Below are 16,754 nucleotides of genomic sequence, written 5' to 3'. Positions count from 1 at the left end.
GTCAGCATTCTCAGCTGTCCTGGATTAGGGCTTCCGCAAAGTGTGGAAAGTAATATTTCTAGTATGGCACCCCTCTAATGCGATTAGGTGGAATCATCTTAATGATCCCATGAAGAGTAGCTCTGAAAAGCAGCAGCACATAGAGTAGGTCAGGATGCCACTCACCCTTAAATTCCAGGCTAATGTCCAGATTTCTATAGTTAATAGATAGTTTCTACTTTGTGTTCTTTTACTGTTGCTATGCATTTGCTTTGGCCTTGTCTATATTAGTCTTTGCATTCAATGTCACAGTTTTATTCATGTTAAAAATCACATATGCATAAAAACCTCTGCAATCTTAGCCTGCAATCTTTGGTGTATAATTTATTGTCAGTGGCATGGAAGGGGTGTTGATTGGAGGCTATAGTTTGTAGTATTGTTTAATTGTACTGCATTATACTGATGAATGTTTCTAATATTAACTCTAACAAAATGGTGTGGACACAATACTAGAAACATCTTTAAGAATAACATAATACAATTCAACAGCACCACAAACTACTCCTCAGCCTCAGAAAGACATTATAACTATCATGAAGGTGGGATTTATGCAGGGCTATAGCATGAGTCTTAGTCAGGTGTACCTAATCAACTGGCAACTGAATATATAATCCCTCTACCTCTCTGTGTTACACACACACACACACACACACACACACACACACACACACACACACACACACACACACAAGCTAAAATGTATGTTGCACCTATATCCTCATCATTCTAACCACAGTATAAGAAGCTGCTGTTACTACACATGCTGGGGCAATGGCCACAAAGCTGTTTAAGTTTTGATGCTGATGAGAGTGCAGGATGCTGTTTGCTATTCTCGGAGAGTGGCAGCAGCAGAGCCCAAGCTTAAATGATCAGTGGGCAAGTCATTATTTTATAAATAGTTATCTTCATTTTCTGTAGAAAGTGGAGCAACCTCACGAAACCATTTCAACCATTTCCAACATAAGATTCTCTGCAGGCCAGCACTCTCCTCTATTATTCAGACCTTTTTTTTTTTTTTAAAGAAATGGGCCAAGCCCTGGTGCAGCAGGCCTGCACCTGCAATGCACTTCCCATGCAGCACTGCCTGCTGCATATTCAGGACTGCATGACTAATAAGAAAGTAAAAATAGACATTACACAATACTACACTGATAAAGGTATAATGTGCTGATGCAGGGAAAATATAAATGAGACACCAAAGAGTGGTTGCCTTTATGTATTTGTCCTTGGGATGTGAATGATGTAAACAATATATGCAAGTACTCCATTAAAGATACCATATATTCTGCATAGTCTTCAGTTGTGGGTGATCCTCTTTGTTTTGATATGTATCAGTGTGGACAGGAATGTGCAGGCATTGTTAGATACATCCACATCTCCTTTCCCCTCTGGGAGAGTTGACATTTTAATTTCCGCAGGCAGGGGAGATGTGTGACAGACACCAAGACTGCTAGTGTATCTGTACCACTGATACAATTTCTGGAGTGTGTGAGTGTGCTAATCTAATATGAGGCTTTATAGCATTGCCTGCCTCCTGACACTAGTGAATCTGTCTGTGCATGTGGAAACTGCTATTGAGAACAAAGAAAAGAGCTGAAAGGCTCCCCCTTGTGGCAAAACAGTGGAAATTACTTCCAACTTCCTTTGTGCAGTATGTGTGTCTGTGTGTCAATATATTCAATTATTTAGCATGTTGCCACTCGGTATATGGTAGTATATTGACTGGTATTGTTATTGAGTTTTTGTGTCAGTATTGATCCACATATGGCGAGTCCTGTCCCATTTTCCATTCTGATTTAAGCCAAACAGAGACTATGCCCTCTTCCCCGGAGAACTGTCTGATTGACAAATCTAGGTTATTCATGCCTGACTATGAAGCTAGATTTATTCTTAATCCCACAAAAAATTGTTTCTTTAGGCTGTTTCTGTGTGTGAGTGTGAGACAGAGAAAGACAATAAGAGACAAAGGGTGTGCAGGGAGTGTGTGTATCTTCTATTGTGCCAGATGTTTCTTTTAAAAAAAATAAAAATATAAAAAAAAAGAAATAAAATAAAAGTGTTTTAGTCAAATGTAACAGAGTTAATAGGTGTTTGTATGGTTGTGAAAAGGGAAAAGTAAACACCCTGTCCTTGGCATATGTACTGAGTGCTCATAAAGAGGGGTGTGGAGGAAGGGGATGCAGGGAGGGGCACCGAAAGGGGCTGCATCTGTGTCACCATGGATACAAGAGGGGAGACAGTGAATCAATTATGGGTAAAGCAGAGATCTATCCTACACTGCCTTTGTCACTAGGCACAGTGTTGAGCCAATCAGAGTTTCAAGTGCAGTCACATTGATTGTAGCTGACCAATCACATTTCTATGGTACCTTTGCTGTTACCAGAGCATATTATACATCCTGTTTATTTATTGAAAGTTTTGATGAATGGTCTGTAAGTGTAAAGGATGACTGTGCCTGTGCTATCACAACTAATTCTCACTGTTCTACAATTAAGTATATATGAATGAAATTCATGAAAAGACACATCTTGTTTCTGTTTGTCTCTCCCACCCTTTCCATTTCTCACTCTCACACCTCTCTTACACACACACACAAACAAATGCAAATCACACAAACCCTGATCAATCCTTCCTACAGCGCCACTGCAGTCCATGCTGTAAAGATGCTTACTACTAATTACTGTAGATTTACCATTATACGTTCAATAACATAGAGCATGCACAGTACTGTACAGAAAATGTAGGAATACTAGGTTTGTAGACTAAATACTGAATGCTGAATTGAAATCTAAATTCTACTGTCCTGTCTCCATAATTGATTAATGACAGCTCATGACAACAATGAATGGAACAGTCACTCGTGCAACAACAGCATGCTGTCTCCCTTGCCTGTTGTTTTACAGTAGAGTAACTAATTATATGATTTTTGGGCATTGTGCCATTACTTTCCAAATGAGTGAACACTGGGTGGATGTGCTTCTTGTTTTATCTCTGGGGTATTTGCATGTGTGTGATTGGGCATGTTCCATATTGCTGTGTCCTGGTTTTTATCTTGTTCCGGCTCATGTTTCCATGGACCCCCCTGTCCTACTTACTCCAGAAACCAGTGGAGGCGAGCACAGATTTGGAAATAAATGATTAAGTGGTATTTGGATTAAATACTATGAGTGATTAATCTTCCTCCCACCTCTTTCTCTGTTTCTTTCTATCTACTCATATCATATGTCTCACAAATTTTTACAGATAATACCTTTCTGTCACTGTTCATGTGGAGATGTGTGCATATATCACTCTTGTCACTTAGTAAATGGACAGTATTCTATAGCATTCTACTTGTGTCTGTGCATGGCTGTGGATCCTGATATAAAATACAAAAATACAAACAAAAATAAATTAAATAAAAAAAAAAAAACATTTTTAAAATCTCAGTGTCACATTGTAGATATGGAGGTAATTCTCCATTTGGAAAATATCCTCTGCTGGAAAACCAAGTACATTCCTCTCTATTTTTAGACTTCTTTATCTTCCTGATCTTATTTTCCTTCCTCCCTCACATTTTACTTCATTTGTGTTGCTATTCTGAAATTTCTCTTCCCAGTAGTCTGTTTCTATTACATTATAACAATCATTTTACCTTCTTATCATCCCTCAACTTTATCAGCACACCTAAGTCACTGGTGTACTGCTGCATTAGGGTGTGGTCCTAGTAACACTGTTCCTAAAACCAAACACTGTCAGCAGAGAATGTCGACAAGTGAATTAGGCCCAGCTGCACCTCAGAAGAAAAGGAAAGGAAGAGATCCGAACAATAAGCATAATATAGTACTAGAAGATAGGTACTGGGTAACATGCACAAGGAGTAGGTTGCCCCCTTGTGCCGTGATGAGCCCTACTCAACACAAAAACAGCACAGTGACGTCAGTATCTCGTCACTTGAAGCAGGATGTAGTGTGCAGACTGCAGAAGTGGGGGTGGTCCCCAGAGCCCTTGCCCAGAGAGGATACAGTGGGTTGGGCTGAATGCAAAGGTCAGGCTCTGTGGGGCTGTGGGGGTGGTAAGAGAAGCAGGCACTGCTGCTAAAGTGGATCTGTCAGTGAATATGGTGCTGCAGTGCTAAATTACCAATGCATGAGCAGCCCAACTGCAACCCTGGGCAGCCTGGTTTGGTATGCATGCAGGAGTTGTGGTTTGTGTTTGCCTGGGTGAGTTTGTGTGTGTATTGCAGATGTCACTATGATGTGATCTGATTTGCTCAGAGAGATGAAACTGAAGAGCAGCAGATAGAAATGTAGGTGGATAAGAAATCCACTGTATTAATTTTAGTACGATCCCATGCCTTTTGAAAAACGAACCCATAAGCTTCTAAATTAGTGACGTGTGTGTGTGTGTGTGTGTGTGTGTGTGTGTGTGTATTCATCATGTCTGTGCCTGAGATGGCGTTGCTATGGCGACAAGAGAGCTGTGCAGAAGGAGAGAGGAAAGGGGGGAGGGACTCGCCTTGAAGCATGTTCAGATAGCACCCTTCCCCCATCTACTCACACACAGATGAACAGTACAGTACACACCCATATAACACACACTTACTCACAAGCACACACACAACTGATGGCTATGCAAGGCACTATCATGAGATCATTAGTATGGAGGAGATACAGAATCTAATTTGGTGAGTATATGTGGTGGCAGCCCTTTAATAATGCAGTGAACACGCCTAAAACACTGCTGTTGACTGCCTTGCAACCCCCACGCCCCTCACCTACCACTGTGTTCCTCTATTCCTTTGATCACACTGCTCACTCACACACACACACACAGCTCTCGGTGCTTTTTACTATTTCTCCTTTATCACATGATAAGTAAACCCCAGTCAGAGAAGTCAGAGAAGCAGGTTAACAGGCACACATGTATTTAACCACTAGATTTAATTATGCACAGCTCCATGTGTACAGGGAACAAATACTGTGTATTTTTCTTAACCGCCATTTATTCATTATTAATTATTCAGCAGATTCAATTATCATATCCTCAGGAAATGTGACTTTCATCAATGAATACAGAGTTCATAAAGAAAAACTGAAATGCTGTTTTCATAAGGACTTGGTTAATCAACTAAAACTTTATCAATTACAGGAGCAAATGTATTTGTGTATGTGTTTGCAAATTAATGTCTACTGTTACTGCACTAGTGCATACAGAGCTGTTACTAGATTACATGACCCCTCTGCAGACATGACAGTGTTTTCTCCACATGGCCTATTGAGCATGCTCAGTAACAGCCCTGACTTTGTTCTCAGGCTGGATTAAGTAGTACAGCCTCTGATATCATTCATATACTGTATGTGGTCTATGGAGTGCAAGGTTTACTTGTGGATTGTAAATGTAGACACTATTGTAGCTTTGTTTATTATTTCTTGGAAATTTGTGACTGGTAGTAGTATAGGTGTTTATAACTCATATAAATGGCTTGTTCTTTTAGCATAAAAAATAAGGTCACAGTGGCAGCAGGCCGTGAAGCAGAATTGAGACCTTTTAAAAGATAAATTATCTTTACAGTCCTGAATAAATTGTAGCATAGTCCATATATATCATGTTGATTTTATGACAAAGATAATCCAGGCTGAAGTCCCATAAGGTCAATTCAGTATAGACAGCGACCTAAAAATAAACTACAAATCACTGAGTTTTATCCTGGGCTGTCTGGGTCTGAGGGGTCAAGTGATCTTTATGTGTGCATGCTTGTGTGTATGTAAATAACCATGTGCATGTTAATCATTGTCCTTGTATAAAACACATACAATTTCATTTTGCCATACATTAGGGAAATTGAGCACACGTTCACCCTATTATTATTATTATTGTGTTTTGGGGTTAACAGATGACTGTGGCTCAGTGTGTGATGGTTATTAATATTTTCAAATCAAATCATGTTTCCAACAGAAGGGAAATAGGACAGGAGTTTCTGAATCCAGGGCTTAATCCTGGGATTACAAATGAGGGAATGTTCATAAACCCATGACGACACCCTCTGTGGAAATGTGGAGAAACACTAAAACACACTCAAATACACCACAGCACACAGAGCTCTTGCCTGTGTTCATGCATACAGCTGGACACTAGGATGCAATTAAAGCTATTTATTGGTCTCAAGGCTGACACAGAAATACAAGAAAAAAAGGAATGGGGAGTTATGTGGTTGCAGTAGGAAGAAAACAAATTATTTATTTCTACTATTTTTGGCTACTGTTAAGCCACCCATTGCACTTATACAAATATACAGTTTGTTATAAGGATTTTTTTATTTTATTTTTAAAAAGTATGTGGTAATTTAATACCATTGGAAAAAAAGGCATACATAACTAACAAAGAATGGCACACTAAAACTGAAACCAACTTTACTGACATAGTGTACACAATTAGCACAAATAACTGGCTAAATCAAATGACAGGGAAAGGATAGGGGTGGAGAAGTGCATGGTAGAATGAGCTGCAGAGAGAGGGAGAGAGAGATTTTTTGTGGGGGTTCATCATGTATTAATACAGGAACAGTCTGGACACAGTCACCACACTTAAGAACAAGCTGAACGGGCTTTACACCTGACATACTGTAGTGTGCTGTCCGAGGTGCTGAAATGCTCTCTTGTTCCCTTGCTCTTTTCTGTTAGACTATTCAGCAGCAGTTGTGTGTGTGTGTGTGTCTGTGTGTGTGTGTGTGTGTGTGTGTGTGTGTGTGAGGGAGAGAGAGGGAGAAGGAGAAAGAGAAAGAGAGAGAGAGACAGAGAAAGAGAGATAACAGCTGCCTAAAACTCAACATATGAGATTGACAGTGCCCTCTGCATGTTAACTCATTTACCACACGGCGTCGCTGTTGATCCATCAGAGACAGCTCGACTCTCTGAACCAGCTAAGCCCCTCCTGTTTCCAGGCGGCGGTCTTCGTTACAAAGAGACAGAGGACGGTGAAACAAAAAGAATTTTCGGCTCATCATCAGCTCACCTCAGCTGATATCTTCCATACTGATTAAAAACTCTGACCGTGATATTTGTGCTTTGGTTACATACAGAATTATGTCTCCACCTTGTAGATGGAGATATTTCGGGATATATTTAGGGCTTCTTCTACTGGATTGTTACTGGGAAACGGTGTCTGGGCAGCTTTCCTATTCCGTCTCAGAAGAGGTAAACCCGGGGAGTCCTGTTGGAAATATCGCTAAGGACCTAAATCTTAACTCACAAGACTTGGAATCCCGTATGTTTCAGATTGTTACTGGATCAAAAAGAAAATTATTCGAGGTAAATCTCAAGACTGGTATTCTGTATGTCAGCGAGAGAATAGACAGAGAGGAGCTCTGTGCAGAGGAACTTAAATGCTCAGTAAGTGTAGAAGCTGTGATAAATAACCCGTTGAAGCTTTATCGTATTGACGTAGACATTATAGATGTAAATGACAATGCCCCATTATTTACGACCAAATTACAAAATTTGTACATCGCAGAGAGTACTTTACCAGGAGTGAAATTCGCATTATCTGAAGCAAGTGATGCAGACGTGGAGAGAAACGGAGTCAGTACTTACAAATTAAGCCAAAATGAACATTTCTCTTTAGCAGTGCACAAAGCAGGCGACAGTGTGTCTGCTGAGTTAGTACTGCAGAAAGCTTTAGACCGAGAAAAGCAGCCTGTGATCACCATGACACTGACCGCTGTAGACGGAGGGAGTCCTCCAAAATCAGGCACCTCACAGATTATTGTTCAGGTTTTAGATATTAATGATAACATTCCGATATTCAGTGAAACGTTGTATAAGACAAAAATTACTGAAAACACGGCCCTGGGTACAACAGTAATCGCTGTGAATGCCACCGATGCAGATGAGGGCCTGAACAGTGAAATTGTGTATTCGTTGAGAAGTAAAGATCAAAATCATATACTTGACATCTTCGAAATTGACAGTCAAACAGGTGTCATTAAAGTAAAGGGCAAAATAGACTATGAAGAGAAAAAGGCTTTTGAAATACGTGTAGAGGCCAGTGACAAGGGCCAGCCTCCCATGTCTACGCACTGTAAAGTGCTGGTAGAAGTGATGGACCTCAATGATAACGCTCCGGAGATCACTGTGACCTCACTGCACAATACAGTAAAAGAGGACGCTAATGTAGGTACTGTAGTTGCACTTGTGTCAGTCCTCGATAAAGATGGCGGAAAAAACGGTGATGTGAACATAGAAATAAAAAATGATGTTCCACTCAAACTCGAAACAAACTACAAAAACTATTATTCTTTGTTAGTTGACGGGACCCTGGACAGAGAGATAGTCTCTAACTACAACGTAACCATTGTCGCCACTGATAAGGGAGCCAGGCCACTCTCCAGCACGACTGTAGTTTCTATACACGTTTCTGATGTCAACGATAACGCACCTCGGTTCCCAGAGCCCTTTATTAATATATACGTGAAGGAGAACAGTCCAGTGGGAGCAGTTATTAAAACAGTAACTGCAACCGATGCTGACATCGACCAGAATAGCCAGGTGAGATATTCATTTTTACAAAGTGTCAGTGACACCCTGCCATTATCTGCAATGGTGAATATTAACTCAGAGACAGGAGATATAGTCAGCCTGCAGTCTTTTAACTTCGAGGAGTTAAAGACGTTTCAGTTTAAAGTTCAGGCCACAGACTCTGGTGTTCCTCCACTCAGCAGCAACGTGACTGTCAACGTTTTTATCCTGGATGAGAATGACAACAGTCCCGCGATCCTAGCGCCCTATTCTGAGCACGGCTCCGTTAACAGTGAGAGCATCCCCTACTCTGCTGAAGCGGGATACTTTGTGGCAAAGATCAGGGCTGTAGACGCAGACTCTGGATACAATGCGCTGCTTTCTTATCACCTCTCTGAGCCCAAAGGAAACAACCTCTTCAGGATCGGAACCAGCACCGGGGAAATCAGGACTAAGAGGAGAATGAGTGACAATGACCTGAAAACTCACCCCTTGGTGGTCTCGGTTTCTGATAACGGAGAACCCTCCCTGTCAGCTACTGTGTCTATTGAGGTGGTGGTTGTTGAAAACACAGCTGACATCCAGACTCAGTTCAGACATGTGCCCATAAAGGAGGACAGCTTCTCTGATTTAAACCTGTATCTGCTGATCGCCATTGTGTCGGTGTCAGTGATCTTTCTGCTGAGTCTCATCAGTTTAATAGCTGTCAGATGTCACAGGACAGACGGCAGTTTCAGCAGGTACGGCGCCCCAATGATCACCACCCACCCTGACGGGAGCTGGTCTTACTCTAAAGCTACTCAGCAGTATGACGTCTGTTTCAGCTCAGACACGCTCAAGAGTGACGTAGTGGTTTTCCCCGCACCGTTTCCGCCTGTAGATGGGGAGCTGATCAGTATTAATGAAGGAGACACTTTTACCCGGACTCAGACTTTACCGAACAAAGAGAAGGTAAGAAAACTATGAAAATGCAACTCGTTTCATTGCATGTGACACTTCATTCTCAGGGCTGTAGCTGGGAATATGTAATTTTGTTCCTTTTTTTTATAAATGTAGTGAAATGAAAAACTTTACAAATTCATTTGTTTTGTATGATGTGTTAAAATACTAGGCCTCTCAGTCATTATTTTAAGAGCGCCTCAACAACGTGTCGTTATCCATGGTGCTGAAATAAGCACAACAGTGTGTGGTGTGTGCTGGATGGAGGGTGTAAACCTGAAATTTAATCTAGTGCATAGTGGCTTTTCTTGGTGTCACCCAGCATTTTCTCCTGAGTTTTCTTACAGTCCTTTACACTTGTTGATGCATGATGTAAACCAGATTTCATCACACTTGGAGGAAGTATGCTTTTGGATAATTCCATTACCTTAATTTAGAGACTTCAATAGAAATACAGAAAGGCAGCATTGTTAATGTGTATTTTTGTTTTTTCTATCTTTTCTATTAACAAGCTCCTGTGAATAAGTAGGCTAAATAAGGCAATAAGCCATTTTTCCGTGTCTTATGATTTGACTTGTTAGCTGTATGTTGACTTGGACTTTCGGAAGAATGTAGGTTATTTATGCTTTCTGAGGTGAGTGTAGTTATTTCAAATGACCACACAGGGACAGTGTAGACCATCACATACTGATGTTCCTCGTGGTTGCTTGAGGCTCCACCCAGATTCAGAGGATGATGACGTTTCTCAGGGCTTTGTGACAAAGAGACACAGGGTGAGAGTGGATTGTGTAGCCATCATTTTGTCCGTTTCCCCTACAAAGAGCAAGAATCTGGATTCTGCTATTTTTCTTTTATTCTGAATTAATAGGTGGGATTTTGGAGACTGGGATCCATATGCTCTGCTCATGTTGGATAAAAATATGTCGACGCGGAGGACATGCAGCCGTTTGGGGATTTTTGTAGTCGTTTTTCTGTTGGATTGTTGCTGGGAAGCGGTGTCTGGTCAGCAATCTTACTCTGTATATGAGGAGGTAAACGTGGGAACTACTGTGGGAAATCTCGCAAAAGATCTAAATCTTAATGTTCACGATTTGGAGGCACGTATGTTTCAGATTGTAAGTGGATCAAAGAAAAAATATTTCGATGTAAATCTGAAAACTGGTGTTCTTTATGTCAGTGAAAGAATAGACCGTGAGGAGCTCTGTGCGAAGGCTACAAAATGCACTGTCAATGTAGAGGCCGTGATCAACAGTCCACTGAAACTGTATCGTTTAGAGATAAATGTAGTCGATATAAATGACAATGCGCCAGATTTCGCTGAAAATTTGCAGACTCTTAACATTGCTGAAAGTACAGTATCGGGAGGGAAATTTGGATTTATCGGGGCGTCAGATCTGGATATTGGTAAGAATAGTGTTAGCACATACAAGCTGAGTCCAAATGATTATTTTTCTTTAGAGAATCACAAGGGTGGGGGTAGTGTATCTGCCAAGCTTGTGCTTCAGAAAGCTTTAGATAGGGAAACGCAACCAACAATAAAACTTACAGTGACCGCAGTCGACGGTGGAAATCCACCGAAGTCAGGGACAGCCCAAATTATAATAAATGTTTTAGACAATAACGACAATGCTCCGATTTTCAGCAGCCCTTTATACAAGGCGCGCATTTTGGAGAACTTACCAGTAGGTAAAACTGTGATGGTTTTGAACGCGACAGACGCAGACGAGGGTTTAAACAGTGAAATAGAGTACTCATTTAGAAGTAAAGGACAGGAACAGGTTTTAGATTTATTTCTAATAGACTCGAAAACAGGTGCAATTCTAATCAAAGGTGAGATCGATTATGAGGAAAATACAGCGTTTGAGATTCATGCACAGGCCAGTGACAAAGGCCAACCTCCGATGTCAGCCGATTGTAAAGTGCTGGTAGAAGTGATGGACCTCAATGACAACGCTCCTGAGATCACTGTGACGTCATTAGTAAATACAGTGAGGGAGGACGCTGAAGCAGGTACTGCTATTGCACTTGTTTCTGTATTGGACAAAGACAGTGGGAAAAACGGGGCAGTGAAAGCTGTAATAGCAAATGAAGTGCCATTTAAACTGGACACAAATTATAAAAATTATTACTCATTAGTAGTTAATGGTCAGATTGATAGAGAAACTAAGGCTCAGTACAATGTTACTATTGTAGCTACTGATGAAGGGACTCCACCTCTCTCCAGCTCCAACATAGTTACTGTTCACGTTTCTGATGTCAATGATAACCCCCCTCACTTCTCGGAGCCGCTGGTTAATGTTTATGTTAAAGAGAACAGTCCAGTAGGAGCAGTTATTAAGACAGTGACGGCAGTTGATGCTGACATCGATCAAAATGGTCAGGTCAGATATTCATTTTTACAAAGTATCAGTGACACCCTGCCATTATCTGCAATGGTGAATATAAACTCAGAGACAGGAGACATTGTCAGCCTGCAGGCCTTTAACTATGAGGACTTAAAAACGTTTCAGTTTAAAGTTCAGGCCACAGACTCTGGTGTTCCTCCGCTCAGCAGCAACGTGACTGTCAACGTTTTTATCCTGGATGAGAATGACAACAGTCCCACGATCCTAGCGCCCTATTCTGAGCACGGCTCCGTTAACAGTGAGAGCATCCCCTACTCTGCTGAAGCGGGATACTTTGTGGCAAAGATCAGGGCTGTAGACTCAGACTCTGGATACAATGCGCTGCTTTCTTATCACCTCTCTGAGCCCAAAGGAAACAACCTCTTCAGGATCGGAACCAGCACCGGGGAAATCAGGACTAAGAGGAGAATGAGTGACAATGACCTGAAAACTCACCCCTTGGTGGTCTCGGTTTCTGATAACGGAGAACCCTCCCTGTCAGCTACTGTGTCTATTGAGGTGGTGGTGGTTGAAAACACAGCTGACATCCAGACTCAGTTCAGACATGTGCCCATAAAGGAGGACAGCTTCTCTGATTTAAACCTGTATCTGCTGATCGCCATTGTGTCGGTGTCAGTGATCTTTCTGCTGAGTCTCATCAGTTTAATAGCTGTCAGATGTCACAGGACAGACGGCAGTTTCAGCAGGTACGGCGCCCCAATGATCACCACCCACCCTGACGGGAGCTGGTCTTACTCTAAAGCTACTCAGCAGTATGACGTCTGTTTCAGCTCAGACACGCTCAAGAGTGACGTAGTGGTTTTCCCCGCACCGTTTCCGCCTGTAGATGCGGAGCTGATCAGTATTAACGGGGGAGACACTTTTACCAGGACACAGACGCTACCCAGTAAAGAAAAGGTAAGAAACTATTAATTAGCAAAATGTCTTGATTAATATGATTTAACTCTCGTTAATTCAGGTCGAAAGCAAGCCTCGACGTTCTTTTTTTACTTATGAAGTAAAGTTACTTCGTAATAACTTTCCACATTGTATTTATAGACTTATTTTAAGGCTTTGGTTTTGTTTTTTAAATGTACAGTCGTATATGAGCCAAAGTAATAACAGTATTTGAACTTCATAAGCCTCTCACACGAGTCACAGTTTGCGTCGTTGTCCATGGTGCTGAAATAAACAACGCAGTGTGTTGTGTGCGGTCGACTGAGTCAAACGTGGAAACGTGTGTACCTGCATAAAAGTCATGTCTTTTTCTGGCACAACTACTTAGCTTTTATGACAATTATTATTACTATTTACGAATGAATGATGCAACCCAAGTGTATATCACATTTAGAAGATAACGAAAGATAAAGAAAACAATCGTTTTTTTCTTTTGAAAAAGAGGTAAATATGCAGATTATTATTTGCAATCAACGGTCAAAGTCTCTCTGTATCTAAAATGTGTTGTAATGTTTTACTTGTAATGTACGCCTTGTTTTAACATTGTGTAGCTTTGTAGCCAGTACATCAGTAAAGTGAAGGTCTATTTATGAATAATAATAATAATAATAATAATAATAATAATAACATAAAGAAACACTTTGGAATCAGAGAGCTTGGGCTATTGTGTCGAATTGTGTTCATTTTGATCGTCTCATATAATTGAACACAGTTCAGGTTGTCATTATTGGGAAATTGCTCAGTTTGGACATTTGGTTAGTTATTCCTGTGTAACTGTCAGAGGATGAATGCAATTATGTTGCATCACCACATGGGGACTCTGTAGACCATGACATCTGAACGTTATCTGGGAAGGCACAAGACTCCTCCCAGAAACACAGGATGATGATGATGATGTTTCTCCAGGCTTTGTTACAAAGAGACGCAGGGCGAGAGAGGAAAGGATGAGAAAAAATATCCAGTTGCCTTTTAATATGAGTGTTTGACGAAGAGTGGTTGGACTGGGTTTTATGCATTTTTCGTGTTGGATATAATTATGCATTTCTCAAGCAGAACGAACCTTTGTTGGATTTATCTTGCGCTCATGCTGGTGAATTATTGCTGGGAAGCGGTGTCTGGACAGCTCTTGTATTCCGTCTCAGAGGAGGTAAACCCGGGTACTTCTGTTGGAAATATCGCAAAGGACCTCAATCTCAACGTCCACGAGTTAGAGTCTCGTATGTTTCAGATTGTTAATGGATCAAGGAGAAAATATTTCGACATAAATCTGAAAACGGGTGTTCTTTATGTAAATGAGAGAATAGACCGTGAGGAGCTCTGTGCAAAGGCTACGAAATGTACTGTCAATGTAGAGGCCGTGATCAACAATCCACTCAAGCTTTATCGTTTGGAGATAAATGTGGTCGATATAAATGATAATGCGCCGCATTTCTCTGAACATTTGCAGTCATTTGACATTGCAGAAAGTACTTTACCGGGACTGAAATTAGAACTGATAGGGGCATCGGATTTGGATGTTGGCAAGAACAGTATTAGTACATACAAGCTTAGTAGTAATGATTTCTTTTCTTTGGAAATTCACAAAGGAGGAGACAGCGTGTATGCCGAGTTAGTACTGCAGAAAGCTTTAGACCGTGAGCATGACTCTGTCATAAAACTCACACTAACTGCAGTAGACGGAGGAAATCCACCCAAGTCAGGAACATCGCAAATTATTATTACAGTTTTGGATATTAACGACAATACCCCTGTTTTTAGTAAATCTTTATACAAAATTCAAATTCCTGAAAACTTGCCAACAGGGTCTAAAGTGATCATTCTGAACGCGACAGACGCAGACGAGGGTTTAAACAGTGAAATAGAGTACTCATTGAGAAGCAAAGGTCAGGATCACGTTTTAGATTTATTTCAAATAGACTCGAAAACAGGTGCAATTTTAATCAAAGGTGAGATCGATTATGAGGAAAACGCAGCGTTTGAAATTCGAGCCCAGGCCAGTGACAAAGGCCAACCTCCGATGTCAGCTCATTGTAAAGTGCTGGTAGAAGTGATGGACCTCAATGACAACGCTCCTGAGATCACTGTGACGTCATTAGTAAATACAGTGAGGGAGGACGCTGAAGCAGGTACTGCTATTGCACTTGTTTCTGTATTGGACAAAGACAGTGGGAAAAACGGGGCAGTGAAAGCTGTAATAGCAAATGAAGTGCCATTTAAACTGGACACAAATTATAAAAATTATTACTCATTAGTAGTTAATGGTCCGATTGATAGAGAAACTAAGGCTCAGTACAATGTTACTATTGTAGCTACTGATGAAGGGACTCCACCTCTCTCCAGCTCCAACATAGTTACTGTTCACGTTTCTGATGTCAATGATAACCCCCCTCACTTCTCGGAGCCGCTGGTTAATGTTTATGTTAAAGAGAACAGTCCAGTAGGAGCAGTTATTAAGACAGTGACGGCAGTTGATGCTGACATCGATCAAAATGGTCAGGTCAGATATTCATTTTTACAAAGTATCAGTGACACCCTGCCATTATCTGCAATGGTGAATATAAACTCAGAGACAGGAGATATAGTCAGCCTGCAGTCTTTTAACTTCGAGGACTTAAAAACGTTTCAGTTTAAAGTTCAGGCCACAGACTCTGGTGTTCCTCCGCTCAGCAGCAACGTGACCGTCAACGTTTTTATCCTGGATGAGAATGACAACAGTCCCGCGATCCTAGCGCCCTATTCTGAGCACGGCTCCGTTAACAGTGAGAGCATCCCCTACTCTGCTGAAGCGGGATACTTTGTGGCAAAGATCAGGGCTGTAGACGCAGACTCTGGATACAACGCGCTGCTTTCTTATCACCTCTCTGAGCCCAAAGGAAACAACCTCTTCAGGATCGGAACCAGCACCGGGGAAATCAGGACTAAGAGGAGAATGAGTGACAATGACCTGAAAACTCACCCCTTGGTGGTCTCGGTTTCTGATAACGGAGAACCCTCCCTGTCAGCTACTGTGTCTATTGAGGTGGTGGTTGTTGAAAACACAGCTGACATCCAGACTCAGTTCAGACATGTGCCCATAAAGGAGGACAGCTTCTCTGATTTAAACCTGTATCTGCTGATCGCCATTGTGTCGGTGTCAGTGATCTTTCTGCTGAGTCTCATCAGTTTAATAGCTGTCAGATGTCACAGGACAGACGGCAGTTTCAGCAGGTACGGCGCCCCAATGATCACCACCCACCCTGACGGGAGCTGGTCTTACTCTAAAGCTACTCAGCAGTATGACGTCTGTTTCAGCTCAGACACGCTCAAGAGTGACGTAGTGGTTTTCCCCGCACCGTTTCCGCCTGTAGATGCGGAGCTGATCAGTATTAACGGGGGAGACACTTTTACCAGGACTCAGACGCTACCCAGTAAAGAAAAGGTAAGAAACTATTAATTAGCAAAATGTCTTGATTAATATGATTTAACTCTCGTTAATTCAGGTCGAGAGCAAGCCTCGACGTTCTTTTTTTACTTATGAAGTAAAGTTACTTCGTAATAACTTTCCACATTGTATTTATAGACTTATTTTAAGGCTTTGGTTTTGTTTTTTAAATGTACAGTCGTATATGAGCCAAAGTAATAACAGTATTTGAACTTCATAAGCCTCTCACACGAGTCACAGTTTGCGTCGTTGTCCATGGTGCTGAAATAAACAACGCAGTGTGTTGTGTGCGGTCGACTGAGTCAAACGTGGAAACGTGTGTACCTGCATAAAAGTCATGTCTTTTTCTGGCACAACTACTTAGCTTTTATGACAATTATTATTACTATTTACGAATGAATGATGCAACCCAAGTGTATATCACATTTAGAAGATAACGAAAGATAAAGAAAACAATCGTTTTTTTCTTTTGAAAAAGAGGTAAATATGCAGATTATTATTTGCAATCAACGGTCAAAG

At 41.2% G+C, this 16,754-nt stretch overlaps 2 protein-coding genes across 9 annotated transcripts in view; both read left to right on the top strand.

Moving 5' to 3' along the window:
• The window catches only part of LOC139605668 (protocadherin alpha-C2-like), a 144,477-nt gene that overhangs the window by 38,555 nt on the left and 89,168 nt on the right, over positions 1 to 16,754 (top strand). The window contains exon 1 of one of the 8 annotated variants that reach the window (XM_071457356.1): positions 6,781 to 9,485. The exons of 6 other annotated variants lie outside the window; for them this stretch is intronic. In XM_071457356.1, coding sequence (XP_071313457.1) covers positions 7,104 to 9,485 — 2,382 coding nt within the window. In that variant the 5' untranslated portion in view covers positions 6,781 to 7,103. Of the gene's footprint in view, positions 1 to 6,780; positions 9,486 to 13,703; positions 16,233 to 16,754 lie in introns of those variants that run through there. One more of the 8 variants, XM_071457355.1, reaches the window with a different exon arrangement.
• On the top strand, positions 10,250 to 12,805 carry LOC139605676 (protocadherin alpha-4-like). The gene has a single exon (XM_071457377.1). It carries the CDS (start codon positions 10,379 to 10,381, stop codon positions 12,788 to 12,790), a length of 2,412 nt encoding a protein of 803 aa, XP_071313478.1. The 5' UTR covers positions 10,250 to 10,378; the 3' UTR covers positions 12,791 to 12,805.

This window comes from Trachinotus anak, unplaced genomic scaffold, assembly GCF_046630095.1.
Source record: "Trachinotus anak isolate AG129_WGS33_773 ecotype Australia unplaced genomic scaffold, CSIRO_AGI_Tana_v1 ptg000021l, whole genome shotgun sequence".
In the NCBI taxonomy this organism is placed as follows: Eukaryota; Metazoa; Chordata; class Actinopteri; order Carangiformes; family Carangidae; genus Trachinotus; species Trachinotus anak.
Note: the sequence above shows the minus strand (reverse complement) of the source record. Positions and strands in the feature narration are given on the sequence as shown.

What these genes read in the sequence shown, in the direction of transcription:
- LOC139605676 (XM_071457377.1), top strand. Translation starts at nt 10,379, where the DNA reads ATGTTGGATAAAAATATGTCGACGCGGAGGACATGCAGCCGTTTGGGG.